This window comes from Spea bombifrons, chromosome 6 (assembly GCF_027358695.1).
Source record: "Spea bombifrons isolate aSpeBom1 chromosome 6, aSpeBom1.2.pri, whole genome shotgun sequence".
In the NCBI taxonomy this organism is placed as follows: domain Eukaryota; kingdom Metazoa; phylum Chordata; class Amphibia; order Anura; family Pelobatidae; genus Spea; species Spea bombifrons.
Genome location: NC_071092.1, coordinates 24,292,491 through 24,306,506, shown reverse-complemented (window position 1 = coordinate 24,306,506; position 14,016 = coordinate 24,292,491). Strand labels below are relative to the sequence as shown.

The 14,016-nt window shown below is 39.4% G+C and overlaps 1 protein-coding gene across 1 annotated transcript; it reads right to left on the bottom strand.

Annotated features, from left to right (window-relative positions):
* Positions 1-294: 294 nt before the first annotated feature.
* EIF3L (eukaryotic translation initiation factor 3 subunit L) lies at positions 295-12,836 on the bottom strand. The gene is made up of 15 exons (XM_053469259.1): positions 12,730-12,836; positions 12,137-12,185; positions 11,396-11,606; positions 11,043-11,122; positions 10,343-10,404; positions 9,551-9,620; positions 9,231-9,304; positions 8,944-9,115; positions 8,190-8,344; positions 7,779-7,949; positions 7,407-7,540; positions 3,769-3,942; positions 3,502-3,691; positions 1,263-1,343; positions 295-456 (listed from the first exon to the last, which is right to left on the bottom strand). The coding sequence occupies exons 1-15, from the start codon at positions 12,760-12,762 to the stop codon at positions 418-420; spliced, it is 1,695 nt and encodes a 564-aa protein (XP_053325234.1). The 5' UTR covers positions 12,763-12,836; the 3' UTR covers positions 295-417.
* Positions 12,837-14,016: the final 1,180 nt, after the last annotated feature.

Sequence of the window (14,016 nt, the reverse complement as noted above, 5' to 3'; positions counted from 1 at the left end):
AGCAGACAGTTCCCTTGTATAGCAAGTCTGTACTAAGTGGGAATGCAGATTGAGGAACATCAGTATGAATGCTTCAGTCCTGGAGTCCTTGGCTATATCTCAAGCGCTCAAGGGCAAACAAAAAGAAACTCCTGAGATTCATTATTTTACAGCGACCCGGGTCCTGATTCCAAGACTGGTAAGGAATAGGTTTCCCCACGAAATGTTTGTCACGCTTGTCCTGCAGTTTTGTTTCAGTAATAAATGGAGAAGTAAGTGTATGTAATAGCTGACGCACAAAAAACAAACACACTGTTTCTTGGTATTTTGCTAATTTTTATTAAAAGGTTTTTCAGGTCTCTGGATATCGGCTCTCCGATGCTGACCGCTTTAAATTCACCTTCCGCTCTTATAAAATATTATTCAATGCTGCTGCCTTCAAGGTTTCTGGCTCATCTTCTTGAGGGTCTTATTCAACTGTGAAGAACAGGAACAGTTATAAGCAAAGCAAATCTTTCAGGATTCTTCCACTTTATTTAATCTTTTCATGAGATATGCACACAAACTACAAATCAAAGCAACAGCATCAAGTAGGCTTGCATATGCCAATTTTGTCACAAAATGTGGAGGGGCCCCAACAAAGCAAACTAAAACAAAGCAGAGAGCTCGGAAATTTTTGTTTACATTTTGCCATTTTTTTCTGTCACAATATAGAAATTATTCTCTCCGTAGATCAGTCTGCATTATTCTGGCCTTGTGTAGTACTTCCACGATAGGGTGGAGCCTCAGGACACCACAGAGACAGCCTCCCCCTATTCCTCCAATCAGGGTAGAGGTGGAGCCTCAGGACACCACAGAGACAGCCTCCCCCTATTCCTCCAATCAGGGTAGAGGTTGGGTGCCAAGGCTCCACCCACACGGAACTATTACACCAGGCCAGGCCAACACTGGAGACACAGATCACCAGAGAAGACAGGAAAAAAAATAAAGGAGAACATGAAGCAGAGACATAGAATGTAGGGAGACAAAGCGTGTGGGTGAGAATTTCGTTTCCGAATGGGAAAAGCACTTTGAATTTCGTCTAAACAGAGAGGACGGGAAATGAAATTTGTCTGAAAACAAATGGGCACAAGTTTCTCTGATTACACGCATACCAGGTATAGAGGAATTTATTATTGCCATCTACAAAACTAAGCTACTATCAAACTGATTTACAAACAAGGAGAACAAACATCCAAAGTGAGAGCTCTAAGCCATTTGACTTGTCACTACTTGACCCTCACCTCCTCAAATTTGTGGATTTGTCGAATGAAGAAGTCCCCATACCGCCGAGCTACTTTGGTATCAGCAATGTGAATCATGTCCTGAAAGAGAGAAATCTAAAGTTGTCAATCATTGGACCAGCTTTAAACACCTATACAATGGTCAGGTAATGGCTATTTTAACTTTTATCATTCTGTAATAAGATGGTTACCAACGAAGAAATTTCCCAGTGAAAGACAATGCTTCATAATAAAACTGGTGACACTAACTCGCCTAACAGAGGGCAAGGAATCAGACATTCTTTGTGTACTTATTCTGCATCAAATTCCTTCAGTGCAATTGAGGATTTGCATTTTTTATGGGTCCACCGCAGGAATAGCTGTTAAGACATTACATATAAATGGTGGCCGTCTGTCTTTTCTCTCGCAACCCAATTGTCTTTATAACAGAGTGCAGAGATTGTTTTTATTCATGTTACGGTTAATGGATTAAGACAATGGCCGGTCCAATTTCCTCACAAACTCTATTGATGCGATTTGTTGACACTCTAAATACAGTCAGATAACATTGTGTTACACAGTTACCTAAATGCAAAAACAAACAAAAACAATCTGATGTAAAACTCAGTGTGCAATGGAACTACAAACATAGGATTTCAGATGTTCTGGAATCTGCTATCTTTAATTAAATATACCTTCTACCAGATTGAAATTACTAAAAACCGGGGAACTTTTCAGGTTAGGGCCAAGCAATGCCACAATAGTTTAATTGCTAAGAAACCAAAACAGGTTAATAATTAGACTTTTGTCACGTAAACACTGATTGCCTGTTATGATATAGATGTGCTACACAAACTACACAAACGGGGGTAAAATTATGCCACACTTGATATTCTAGTATCTGTTGTCAAACACCTCTAGGCATTTATGGGGCAACAAAAACATGCTGGCGTTTTCTGTAGGGTTGCAACTAACGATTATTTTCATAATCGATTAGTTGGCCGATTATTACAATTAATCGGATTAAAAAAAAAATTAAATTTAAAATAATTTAATAAAAGTAACGTAGGACGTAAAAAACAAACAGCAGAATAAAAAAAAAAATTTGATAAAAATGCATTTCTTGTTTTTATTTCCCAGCCTGCCCCCCCCCCAGTTATGCACACTTGAGCCCAGGGGCTTGCCACACTGCCTGCCAGATATGCCACGCTGCCCTCCGCACATATGCCTTACATACCCTATATGCCATATACCCCCAGATATGTCACTCCGTCCTCCCAAGGTATGCTTTATACCCCCCCGATATGCCATAGTGCACTCAGATTTGCAGACAATACTTTTATAAATAAATACAGGGTTAATCTTCACTGCCCCAGGATTTAGATTCCCCTCAGTTTGCCCCCCTTTACCTCTAACTGCACCTTAAATTAACCCTCAGCATTAAATTAACCCTGAAGAGAAGACCCCATTAACCACAACTGCCCCTAAATTAACCCTGAATACCCCATCAACCAAAACTGCCCCTAAATTAACCCTAAACACCCCATCAACCACAACTGCCCCTAAATTAACCCTAAACACCCCATCAACCACAATTAACCCTAAACACCACACTAACTATAACTGCCCGTAAATTAACCCTAAACTTTCAGCAGCCCAAATATACATTTTTCTGATGAGTTCTTGAGCTGCTTGGTCAGTATAGGAAATAGGCGGGGCCAATCGGCACTTTGGCCCGCCCCTTTCTCCCTGTCCCTCCTTGCAGCCAATTGCCAGTGACTGCAGGGAGGGACTGGAAGAAAGAAGTGGGTGGGCCAATCGGCAGTGACTGCAGGGAGGAACTGTAAGTAGGAGCTGCAGCTGTGAGTCGGACTAAATGGATTATAAAACGAGGGATATCTTTCAGAGCATTTGCGCTGAAAAAACCCTTATTTTATAAATTTATAAAAATCGATTCAACTAATCGATAATGAAATTCGTTGGCAACGATTTTCATTATCGATTAGTTGTTGCAGCCCTAGTTTTCGGTAAAGTTTATATACAATGTCTAAGCATCACCAACGTCTTCAAATCAACTGGGTTTTTTAGCTATTCCTTATACTGAATTATTTTCTAGACATGAAAAATGCCATCTAAATCACAACTAAAAACTTAAAGTTCTACATATCAGATGTTGGTATTTTGTAGGTTTTCCTCAATTAACGTACATGAAAACTGAAAGATCATTTTGTCCATTATAAGAAATATCACAATGAGTCACCTTATCTATGTAGAAATCTACTTCTGAAGCAGACTGGAATTCACCCTCCAGAGCAGAGATTCCACTGGTCCAGACCAAGTTCTTCATCTTGTGTTTGAAGACCAGCAGTTGAATCCGGAACTCTTGCTCAGGCAGATCCAAGAACCCGGCCAGTTTGGCCACTGGCATAGTTGTGTAGAGTTTCAAGAAGCTGGAACACAAATCGGGTTTAATGTTTGCAACAAGGAAGAACATCAAACTATTTGGTAGATGTGGATCGCCGCTCACCTGCGGATGGTGGAAAGCTGGGCCTGCTGTTGAACTTCATCCAGAAAAACTTTGAGTTGCTGCAGGTAAGGTTCCTTGTGGTAGTTGGGATGAACATTTTCATAATTTGGGACCACTGGGGACAGGAACTTGGGACAGGCGTAATTGAACAGCTCCTCGTAGATCTGAGCATCGCTATAGAAAAACAAGAGGGGAAGACGGTAGTAAAATTTAGCTGCTGATTTAAAATGGATGAGTTCCCTTCAGTGTGTTATATCCACCATTTACTTAAGGATGTACCTGGTTATTACATTTTAAAAATAAAATCTCCAAATTCTGCTACAGCCTCTCCTCATAAGCCTTAAAACACAATAGCAAGCTTTAGTCAGGAGCTGACATTTATATGTATCTGAAGGGCAAAAGGGCACCAGTCCGGGCAACTTTAATCCTGATCTGTAATGAGATGGTGGGGGGGTCATGGCTACTCGCAAGCAATAGCCAAGTCATTTTAATAGTCAGTTATACTGGAAATTTAATAGCTCCGGCCCGCTTCTGGAGTTGTGATGCAATGACACCGACTTTACTGCGTGCAACAGACTCAAGCTAGCAGCTTTCACTCCCAGATTGGGAGAAAAAAATCTCTGCAATCCAAAGAATTTATGGTGCAAGACAAAACTACTGGCCACATAAGAGGAGGACTGAGAACAGGCTGAGCAGGTCCACCTCGCTCCTGTAAAAAACTACATCAAGGCACCATCATTGTGATTCCATGTGGCAGGTGGACACTTATGTCCAACAGGAGGTGGAATATAGCAGACATCTATAATAAAACAAGAGAAAGTATAGCTTCGAGGGTATCATAGGCACGAGTTTGAAGGTCAGTGAAGAAAAATAACCTGAGCAATTCCCCCTGTAACAGATATGACCACATTAGCACTTGTTAGGGATATTAATGAGACAAAATAGGCAAAACCAATATTTTATCACATACGCAAAATAACGACGCTATCAAATATTGTAGTACCACATCCACAATATGAATTTAAGGAGATACCCTATATTTTATCTCCGATCCTAAATCCTTTCAGATCGCCGAAATTATAATTCAAATCAGATATATATCACAATAATAATCAATCAAAAATATTTATTGTAAATACAATTTATAAAATCTATATATGAGTCAAACAGTGCATAATATAAAACACAAAGTTCTTAAAACATGTCAAAAAATGAATCAATTCAAATACAGTATATTATCGATAGTTATCAATATGAATTGGTACTTTGAGTCTAACACACAATTAATTTCCATCCCACTCAGCAACCAAAAATTGATAGTAATCAGGGCAGTAATAAAGATATCACTATCTCTCTAATATTAGTTCAACTAATATAACAAATTAAAAATAATTTAATTGTGTCTCAAAGTATTTGTGAAGTTCCTAATAGATGCAAATAATGTCAAACTTCATCTATAGGTAAAAATACCTTTTCATTATTGTTATTATCACGGGTTATAAGATGCAGTCTCACAAGCCGTCATATACAATAATGCAATATACTACTTCCCAGAAACAGGGAATTCTATACGAAGAAGACAAAATTCATCTCTATTCAGAATAATAAAACAATTATAATTACCACCACTTGTTGCTGTTGTCCCACCGATCCTTGTAGAAATTAATCCAGGTTCATTGGCAAGAAATTAAGTGGAAAAGAATATAACTTTCTACCAGTTATATAGGTTAGAACTCAAGTAACTCCAAGAGTGAAATATGGTGCCAGAATCTTCAGATTTCAATTCTCTGGGGTAAATTTGGTGAATCAGTCCGTCAGGGTCTGTCCATTTCAGGGTGCGATCTTAAGGTTTTTTTTTTATTAAAGACATAAGCTTTTAAAGACAGGGCTTATTATCAAAGCCTCCACCTCTTGATTGGAATTCTCCAATCATAACGGTGGGTTTTACCCATTATAATTAGGATTTCTACTCATATTTACACCGTTGTAATTTCTTAATTTACCTGTGAGAGACGCTCTGGTTTAAAAATTAACTTAAAACCATTACATATGTGTTTGGAATTTATCCTTGGTCACCCTAATCGCCAAATGTTACTTCCTAGATAGTAACTCAGGTCTTGGTAGTCTTCCCATGTATCCCCCATTCCAAGTTACATTTCTAAAGATATGCAGTGTCTACTCCTTAACTTTCTCATGGAAGATAACATTAATTGTATCATATATACGCTGAAACATCATTATACATGAATACTCCTTTGTTCTCAATTATAGAGGGAACAAGGACAAAAAGAAATAATCACTACATAATTAAGTAAAATAAAACGGCTCTGACTCCATTTTGTGTTCATGTAAAGTACAGAATATATGGAATACATGTTTTCTATCATAAAATATCCGACACACTAACACTGAGGGCAAGGTGCCGACATTCAGATTCCATACTGGAAATATTAGGAAAAAAATTGAAAGTTTTAGCTATACGTTAAGGAGGCAATAAAAGTAAAATATGTACACATTATCCAATAAACCTGCAACACTTTCCTCCATCTTCCCGCAACAACCCTGCAGCTGAACCCCAAGCAAACACCTACACCGCTGCAAAGAAAGGTATACGGATCGGATCAGGAGATCTCCACATTCATCTGTAACGGTTCTGTTATTTGGCCTATTTATGCCATTCCAGTGTTCGCTTAGATTTTTTTTTTCTTTTTCTGTTCCAATAACCCCATATCTGCCCTCTTATTGCCTCTGTAACATTATACGTAACACTCTACTACAGCCTCTCAAAGCCTGGAATGCATTCCTCCATCTTTCCACAATTCTGTACTCCTTCCTACTTTCCGAGGGAGAGCGAACGTGAGCGAGTGCGCTTTTTCACCTGACCCATTTATACTTAAATTTCTTATCTCTTCACCACCGACTATCCTCAATTGGCTAAATTGTTCTACACCTTTGTCCGCTACGTCTGGACGACTCTCCTGACCCTCCACATGTTTCTCCCGTGCTCTCTCCCCCATATCCTATGTTTCTCTATCCCCCACTCCTAGATTGTAAGCGGGATCCTCTTTAATGTATCCGTTTGACGTAGTTTGTCAATTCTAGTTTTGTCGTACCCCTTGAATATATATCTACTGCATGAAGCACTGCGTAAATAAGAAATGCCTCTGTACAAAAGCGAGTAGAACTAATAAAAAGCGCATTAACACTGAAAATTGGACACATAAAAACAGAAGTTTACGTTATGGAGCAAACTAAAACCCCCAAACTATCCATATGCCAGTATAAATTTAAGTAAACGTAAGTGTTTAGTTGTCATGGCGATAACCAGTTTCTCTTGTGCAAAAATCCCAGAGCCAAAATTTTGTGCGCACAATATCTGCGCCGCATAAAGTATAAAAAAAAATGTTTTTTGCACGTGTGCACTCTCTAAAAAAAGCTATGTGCGTGCGCACAAAGCTTAGAGGGAACACTGGCGATAACTCAATTCTAGGTCTATACAAACACACATACTAAGTTATCCAGTTACACTTTAGCAGAACGCTCAGACAACACTAAGATACAAAACCCAATAGTCTTGTTATCAAATTATATCATTCAGAACAGCTGAAAATCATGCGTGATGGCCACCATTCCCTTACCCTTTCTGCATCCGTAGCATCTTGTCGCCATATTTCTCTCTCAGCTGAGTGTGGATGCTTTCATCAATTCTCATCGGGTACATGGTGAGCGCTATGGCCAGAAGACCATGCATCTGCTCGTTCTGCTTGTTAATCTAGGAGAAATTGGGAGAATGGAGAAAAGGGTCAGTACAAGTTGCTATGAAGACAGCATCCACGCAAGGTAAAAGTGCATAGTGTGTTAGTGTGAGTGTGTATTAGATACTGGGGATACAGGGTGTCAGACAGTCTTGGCCCTCCCCTGCAACGGAGAGGAAACCGAACAGTAGTGAAAGAAATCTAAAATGGAGAGAAAAGTAGGGTTTTTCTAATCACTAACAGCGAGGTTCTCACCATCTCATATTTGTATGTAGTCCTTTGGAACATGCTTTTTGTTCTCTGGATATACAGCAGGATGTTGGCAAACACACGTATAGCGTCCTGATATCTTCGCATCATTAGGTATGCAAAGCCCACGTAGTAGTAGGTAGTGACCTGGCACTCGGGAACCCGGGAGTACATGCTCTGTTTAGGAACAACATGAACACACTTAATACACCATGACTGGTAGATCTGCTAATAGTTGGAGAAGTCCTTTGCACAGGCACGGAAAAATACACTACTTGAATTCTGCGTAACCTTTGTCTGAAAACAATCAGTTTAATAACTTTTTAAACGAGATGCTTGTGCTCAAGATTCTGATTATGGGCTAGAGCTGTGCCCCCCCACCACCACCTTATAGCAAGGCAAGATAAAACACCATACCTTTTTATTGAGCTCTATGTTCTCCAGCACCTTGATAGCTTGGTAGTAATCACCAAGCAATGAGTGCAGTCGCAGCAGACCAACCAGGCTGAAGTATCCAAGCATCTTGTAGAGGGAGTGACGTCCATATTCCCCAGCTACACTCTCAGGATCCCCTGAAACAGACAGCCATTAACTTATACACTTTCCAGTATCCATGCAGATCTGTCTGCTGGAAGCCATATGAACAGAAGCCACACTCCAGCAAAAACACCGGTCTGCGTGACAAGTAGTCTGAATGAACAAAGCAATAATCAGAAACTTAAGGAGAGCTAGTGCTTCAGGGGAAAGGAATAATCATGCAGACCCCGACTCATTTTATTATTAAGTATGTATTGGTTATGTGAATCTGCTTATTAAGCCTGAAGAACTGTAAAATAGATATGGGGAAAAAGTGACAATTTCAATTTAAGGATCCATGCATCACACAGGTTCCATCTTCAAGAGCGAGGTCACTCATCTCTGGATAGCTACACAGACCATGTATACATCAGTATATGTAGATGCCAAAAAATGGGTGACCTGACCCTTGATGGTATGGACACTTAAAATCAAAGTTACTGGTCGTGGGGCAGACAAGTAATTGCAAGGGGCTACATAAAGACAATGCCAGAAACTCTGGCAAAAAAACTAAAATCTATATACAAAATGTTACAAGATTGTGTGTAAAAAAAAAATAAATAAATAAAAATCTAGAATGTTTAATCTGTCTAACCTCCACTAGTGTAAACCTCCAGCTGGCGGTTGATGTTGGATTTGTCCACCAGAGAGTGTAGAACATTAAGAACGCTGTGCACATTCCAGATTTTAGGATTGGAGCGCAGAAACTCAATCTCCTCTTCTGACTTCTTAGCCGTTTTGCACCGGTACTGACTGAAGGACTGGAACTGCGACAAGAAGAGAACAAAAGATGTGATGGGTTACAACATAGGTAGTGTGATTAATGATGTAGGCTAGTGAGGTAGCTCCAATACAAAACAAGGTAAAGAGTACTTCACATACCTGATATATAAATTCATCAATGATATCCCATAGCCACTGGTTCGGTAGTTCAAGGGGAGCTGGGCCATCTGCATCTGAAAACACATTACAATACATATTATATACATATACGAGCAAGTGGACTCCTGTCGGCCAGGTGCCAGACTACATGGTTTTTGTAAACACGCTAACCTACCAAAAAAAACCCCACAAACGCCATGATCCCTCCACATACAGAGATAGCAAGTTAACTTGTCTGTAATCAAACTGTGGCCCCTTGATGCAGCTTGACTGTGTAAAGTTTGGCAAAAACCCTACACACGTATATCTTGTATACTTACTGAGGATGTAATTAAACAGGTTGCAGTAATTATAATAAGACTCAAAGCGCTGCTCCAGCGTTGGTCCACCCTATAAATAAATAAAAAAACTAAAAACATTTGCAGAAGTTCAGTGGGGGGGTCATGTCTGCAGAGATGCGGACGAAGAAAGAAGAACAAAAAGATGAAGTAGAGAAGAAGCGGAGCTGCTAGTCACGGAGGCAGAGAAGGTAGGAGACAGAATTAAGCGGGAACGAGAATTAAGTGGAAAAAAGGGTGAATGTGGGCCTCTGACAACAAATGTTTCCGAATTGTTTTAATGTAAGGAAGTTTTACTTCATGGAGAGGTTAGTAGATAAATCAATATCACACCAGATATGGTAGAGGCTAATACTGCAAATGGAATTTAAACGCACAGGATAAGAGTAAAAGTTATCCCGAATCTAATACAAGATGAAGGACTGATTAAGATCCGGGTCTTGTCTCAGGAAAATGGGGTGACAAGAAAGTGGGGTGACAAGATGGGCTGAATAGTTCTTATCTGCAGTCAAATTTCATGTTTTTTTCCCCTCAAAAAAAATAACACATTTTGGAGATATACACGCGTGTGAATGTTTACTTGGAAAATACATCTTTATTTCTTAATTTTTCAACACGGACCTAGATTTCTTTACAACAGCGGTTTGGAGAGATGTCTACATGACATGTATGGAGCTATAAACCCATATATCTATAAAGATATTAACAAGTTAACCCGGGCTCAACAAACACTCAAAATAATTTCCAAATGTATCTACCGCTTCGGATACTTACGCTGACTTTTGCATATATGTGCCTGTAGTAAAGTTCTTTGTACAGGATCAGGAACACGGCATCTGGAAATAATCAGAGAAAGTACTGCTTCTAAAAACACATTTACACTTCATATTTTCAGTAACCCTGTAATGATTGGACACATCATGCAATGCAATCCCCTTATATTCCCGGTTCATATAAGCATTGTTTGTATTGTTGGATTACCAGATGATTTATTTAAACAAATATATAAATTAATTGAATAATTGTGATGCAGCCGGTTGTATAAACTTAATGTCTCAGTTAAGGGGAAGTCTAGTCACCTAGTAGTGACCAGATGGCTGGTGATGTTAAAGAGGCCACATCCCTCCCCCACTGCTGATGTCGGCAACCAAGGAGAATAAACTGGACGAAAGTCTAAGCTTTTAGTGCGTGTGCGCAGTATCCGAGCACCCTTGACTCAGTTATTGAGTACATGACACCAAGAGGCTTCCATGAGTTAAAGAACACAGCAGAGTTCATGCACTTAAGGGAGCACCAAATATTTCCCAACAGGGACCCGACCGATTAATTGGCCGATCATTTTCTACCCGTTACCTCCTTTCTTAGCTAGCATCAGATGACTGCCCAGAATGGGTGTAGACTGATTAAAGCCCCATGTTGTCTCCTAAATGGGTTCACTTTTACCCTGTTATGACCTCTATGGAACTCAACTCACCATTTCCAACCTGTGGGGCAATGGCTTCTGCCTCAGGCCAGGGAGAATTTTTGAAGAAACGCTCGGTCAGTTTAGTCCAGCTGTAGAAAGTTTGTTTTTGTTAGTGGTCGATTTTAACAAAACATAGTACGCACACACAACAGTTAGATTACACACGTGTGCATGTCTAAAGTGTATTAGTATATATAGAGTAGTTTTTCCAAATTGTCAGTATATAGATAGTCACTCTACTCCCTTCTATTTCCTCATCTACACTGACTCCCACAAACTTATTTTTCAACATAAGGATTTTTGGATGAATGAATGCAGCTGGAATGTGTGTCAATTATGAAGATCGGGGCTATAACACTCACCTGTTCTCATAGATGTCTTGAATCTCGTAGACCTTCTGGTCAATCAAATCACTGGACACTCTGCTAGCCTGCAGCTCGTATACCTTCTGGTCAATGAGGTCAGAGACGGTCTTATGGAAGTACTGAATGAAGTTCTTAATCACTTCAGGTATGACTTGGTAAGTCTGCTGCTCATATTGACGCTCATATGCTAGATCTTGCTTGGGGTCGCCTTCAAAAAAGGAATAAGTCATTTCAATGAGACTCGCTATAGGGCTTAAGAGTGAATAGTTTTTTGTGTTGACTTTATTTCTGTTTCAATAAACTGAGAATTGACAAAAAAAAAAGAAAAAAAAAAGAGAATAGTTTTTTTCTTACATGGAAGGCCAGATCTTTACCCAAAGCGAGTGAAAAGGAATCTTGTATTTTAAAACTACCACAGATTGAGCCGCCATGTTTAACAGATTTGCCATTTTCTTATTTCCACTGAAAGTGTAATCTCTAAGAAATAAAACACTCAATAGCCTCTCAGTTTCCATGGCAACAGACTCCTTTTGTCACCCCAATTTTCAGATATCTGCCAATCCTGCTCGATACCAACATTTCACTTGGGAAACATAGTAAGTTGCTTGAACAGCCCATTGGGGTCCTTAAATAAAATATACTAAAATAACAGAACACACTACGAACAAGATCACCTTAAACACCAACTAAGGAAAATAATTGGACGCAACTTAAATGTATTAAAAACCTGAGACATACCTGTGTGCATGTCATAGTCCGCCTGGTAAGTATATGGATCGTAAGAAGTCTACAAAGAACACAGCATAGTTAAATCCCTTATACAAATCTATCAGGCATTTTAACAAACTACAAACTACAGTGTAAGTGCACTACAGTTTATTTAAAAACTTATTTTTCTTTAAAAAAAAATCTTTAATGCTACCTTTGGGTATAAATCCACATCTGCATTTACATACATGTGTATTTATAGACAAAACAGAACTATTGATCTGAAGAAATGGTTTGGCATAAAGTGAGACTCTAGAAATGGTCGCCAGATGCGTATTTCAACTGGGACGCTTATAGAATATACACACGGCAGGGCCCCCCCACAATGTTTTTTTTTATCTTGCGTCCTCGATATACACCAAACCTCCCATAAACTGAGTTGATCGCTTATTATAGAGCTCTTTTTGCCAGATGTTCAGCTGAGATATTGTTATACTGCAAATTTCCCAGAAGCCAACCCATCGCTTCTGCCGATCATTCATATCCACTAAAGGAACATAATTTTGCGTCTAAAATGGGCTCGAAAGCAATCACAACATCTTTATAATAGTTCAACTACTCACACTCGCATCATATTCTTCGGTAGGAAAAGACATGATGCTGCAGCACAAACCGGAGATCGTCCACCGGTAACAACAGCACACAGCAAGAGCAGAGGAGGAGGAAAAGAGAGATGCACATCCGGCGTTGTTCTTTCACGTCACTTCCGGCAGTGAAGTCGTCCAATCACCATCGCCATAGCAGTTGTGAATACCGACAATTCCTTTGTTACTCTGAAACTGGTTGGTTAAGGAAAAGTGCGACCAAAAGTGAAGCACATGTGCGGCTGGCTGGATCCCTGGTATCATTAGCATGCACTGGCGGTTAATAATATATGAGAAAAGAGTATAATAATACACAGGACACGCGGGTTGGTTTGTGCCGTCCGTTTAAAGCAAGCCTCTTTAAAACTGGACTTGTTGCTGCTCTGGACGTGGATCTGCAGTATGACAGATGCCGATCATAAGCACATCCCACATAGTGAGGGTTTTTTTATGTGCTGGTCAGCAACTAGTTAAAGTATATGAAGTACAAATAAATGCATATATATATATATATACACACACATACACACACATACACACACATACATAGTTATAGAGAGAGTTGTATGTGTGCTTGCTGCATACCTCCAAAGTGTCTCATTTTTTTTTAATATCCAGATCCTGTTTGTTCTGCTAATGTTAGTTTTGAGACCAGCTATATAGCACATGAGCATTATTTCACACGTCAGTTTACCGCTCCCTTCCTTTATTATATGCCTTTTTAATCTATAATTGGAGAAATTAGGATGAGGTATTGCAGCAGGCAATTTCATCAGAAATGTGTATGGGCAGTGGCTGGGCAACTGCATCAGAACCCAACCTGCTTAAAATTCAATATGCAGAATTTATAAAATTCACTTGTGACAGGATTAGGCCAGTGAGACCCAATGTGTCGCTAATAATTGATCAGGTTGCAATATTTTTTTTTTATTTGTAATGTATTAAAAACTAAAATGTTTTTATTCATAGTTTGTGTGTTATTTTTTTACTTTGGATGACCTCTGTGACAGCTGTCACTTGTGGGAGGGGGACATTAAGTGGCTATCGTAATGATTAGATCCCTTCTATCGGAGTGATCTGATCTTCATCAGCCCACTCCTGACTAGCTCTTCAGCGCCTTTGTAGATCATCCGGCCAGCTTCTCCACCTGCAGGAAGACTATAAGATATCCTGTGAATGTTAAGGCATATAGTTTGTGTATATATGGTATCTTAAATATACAGTCAATCAAAGCATAAACTATGGTTGCCAAGTGGCTAAAGTGTG

Excerpts from the sequence above, each read along its gene's own strand:
- EIF3L (XM_053469259.1), bottom strand. The coding sequence starts at position 12,762 with ATGTCTTTTCCTACCGAAGAATATGATGCGAGT. Across the intron at positions 9,116-9,230 it reads TTGATGAATTTATATATCAG|TTCCAGTCCTTCAGTCAGTA; the intron begins GTATGTGAAGTA and ends TTCTTGTCGCAG. Across the intron at positions 1,344-3,501 it reads TAGATTTCTACATAGATAAG|GACATGATTCACATTGCTGA; the intron begins GTGACTCATTGT and ends TCTCTCTTTCAG.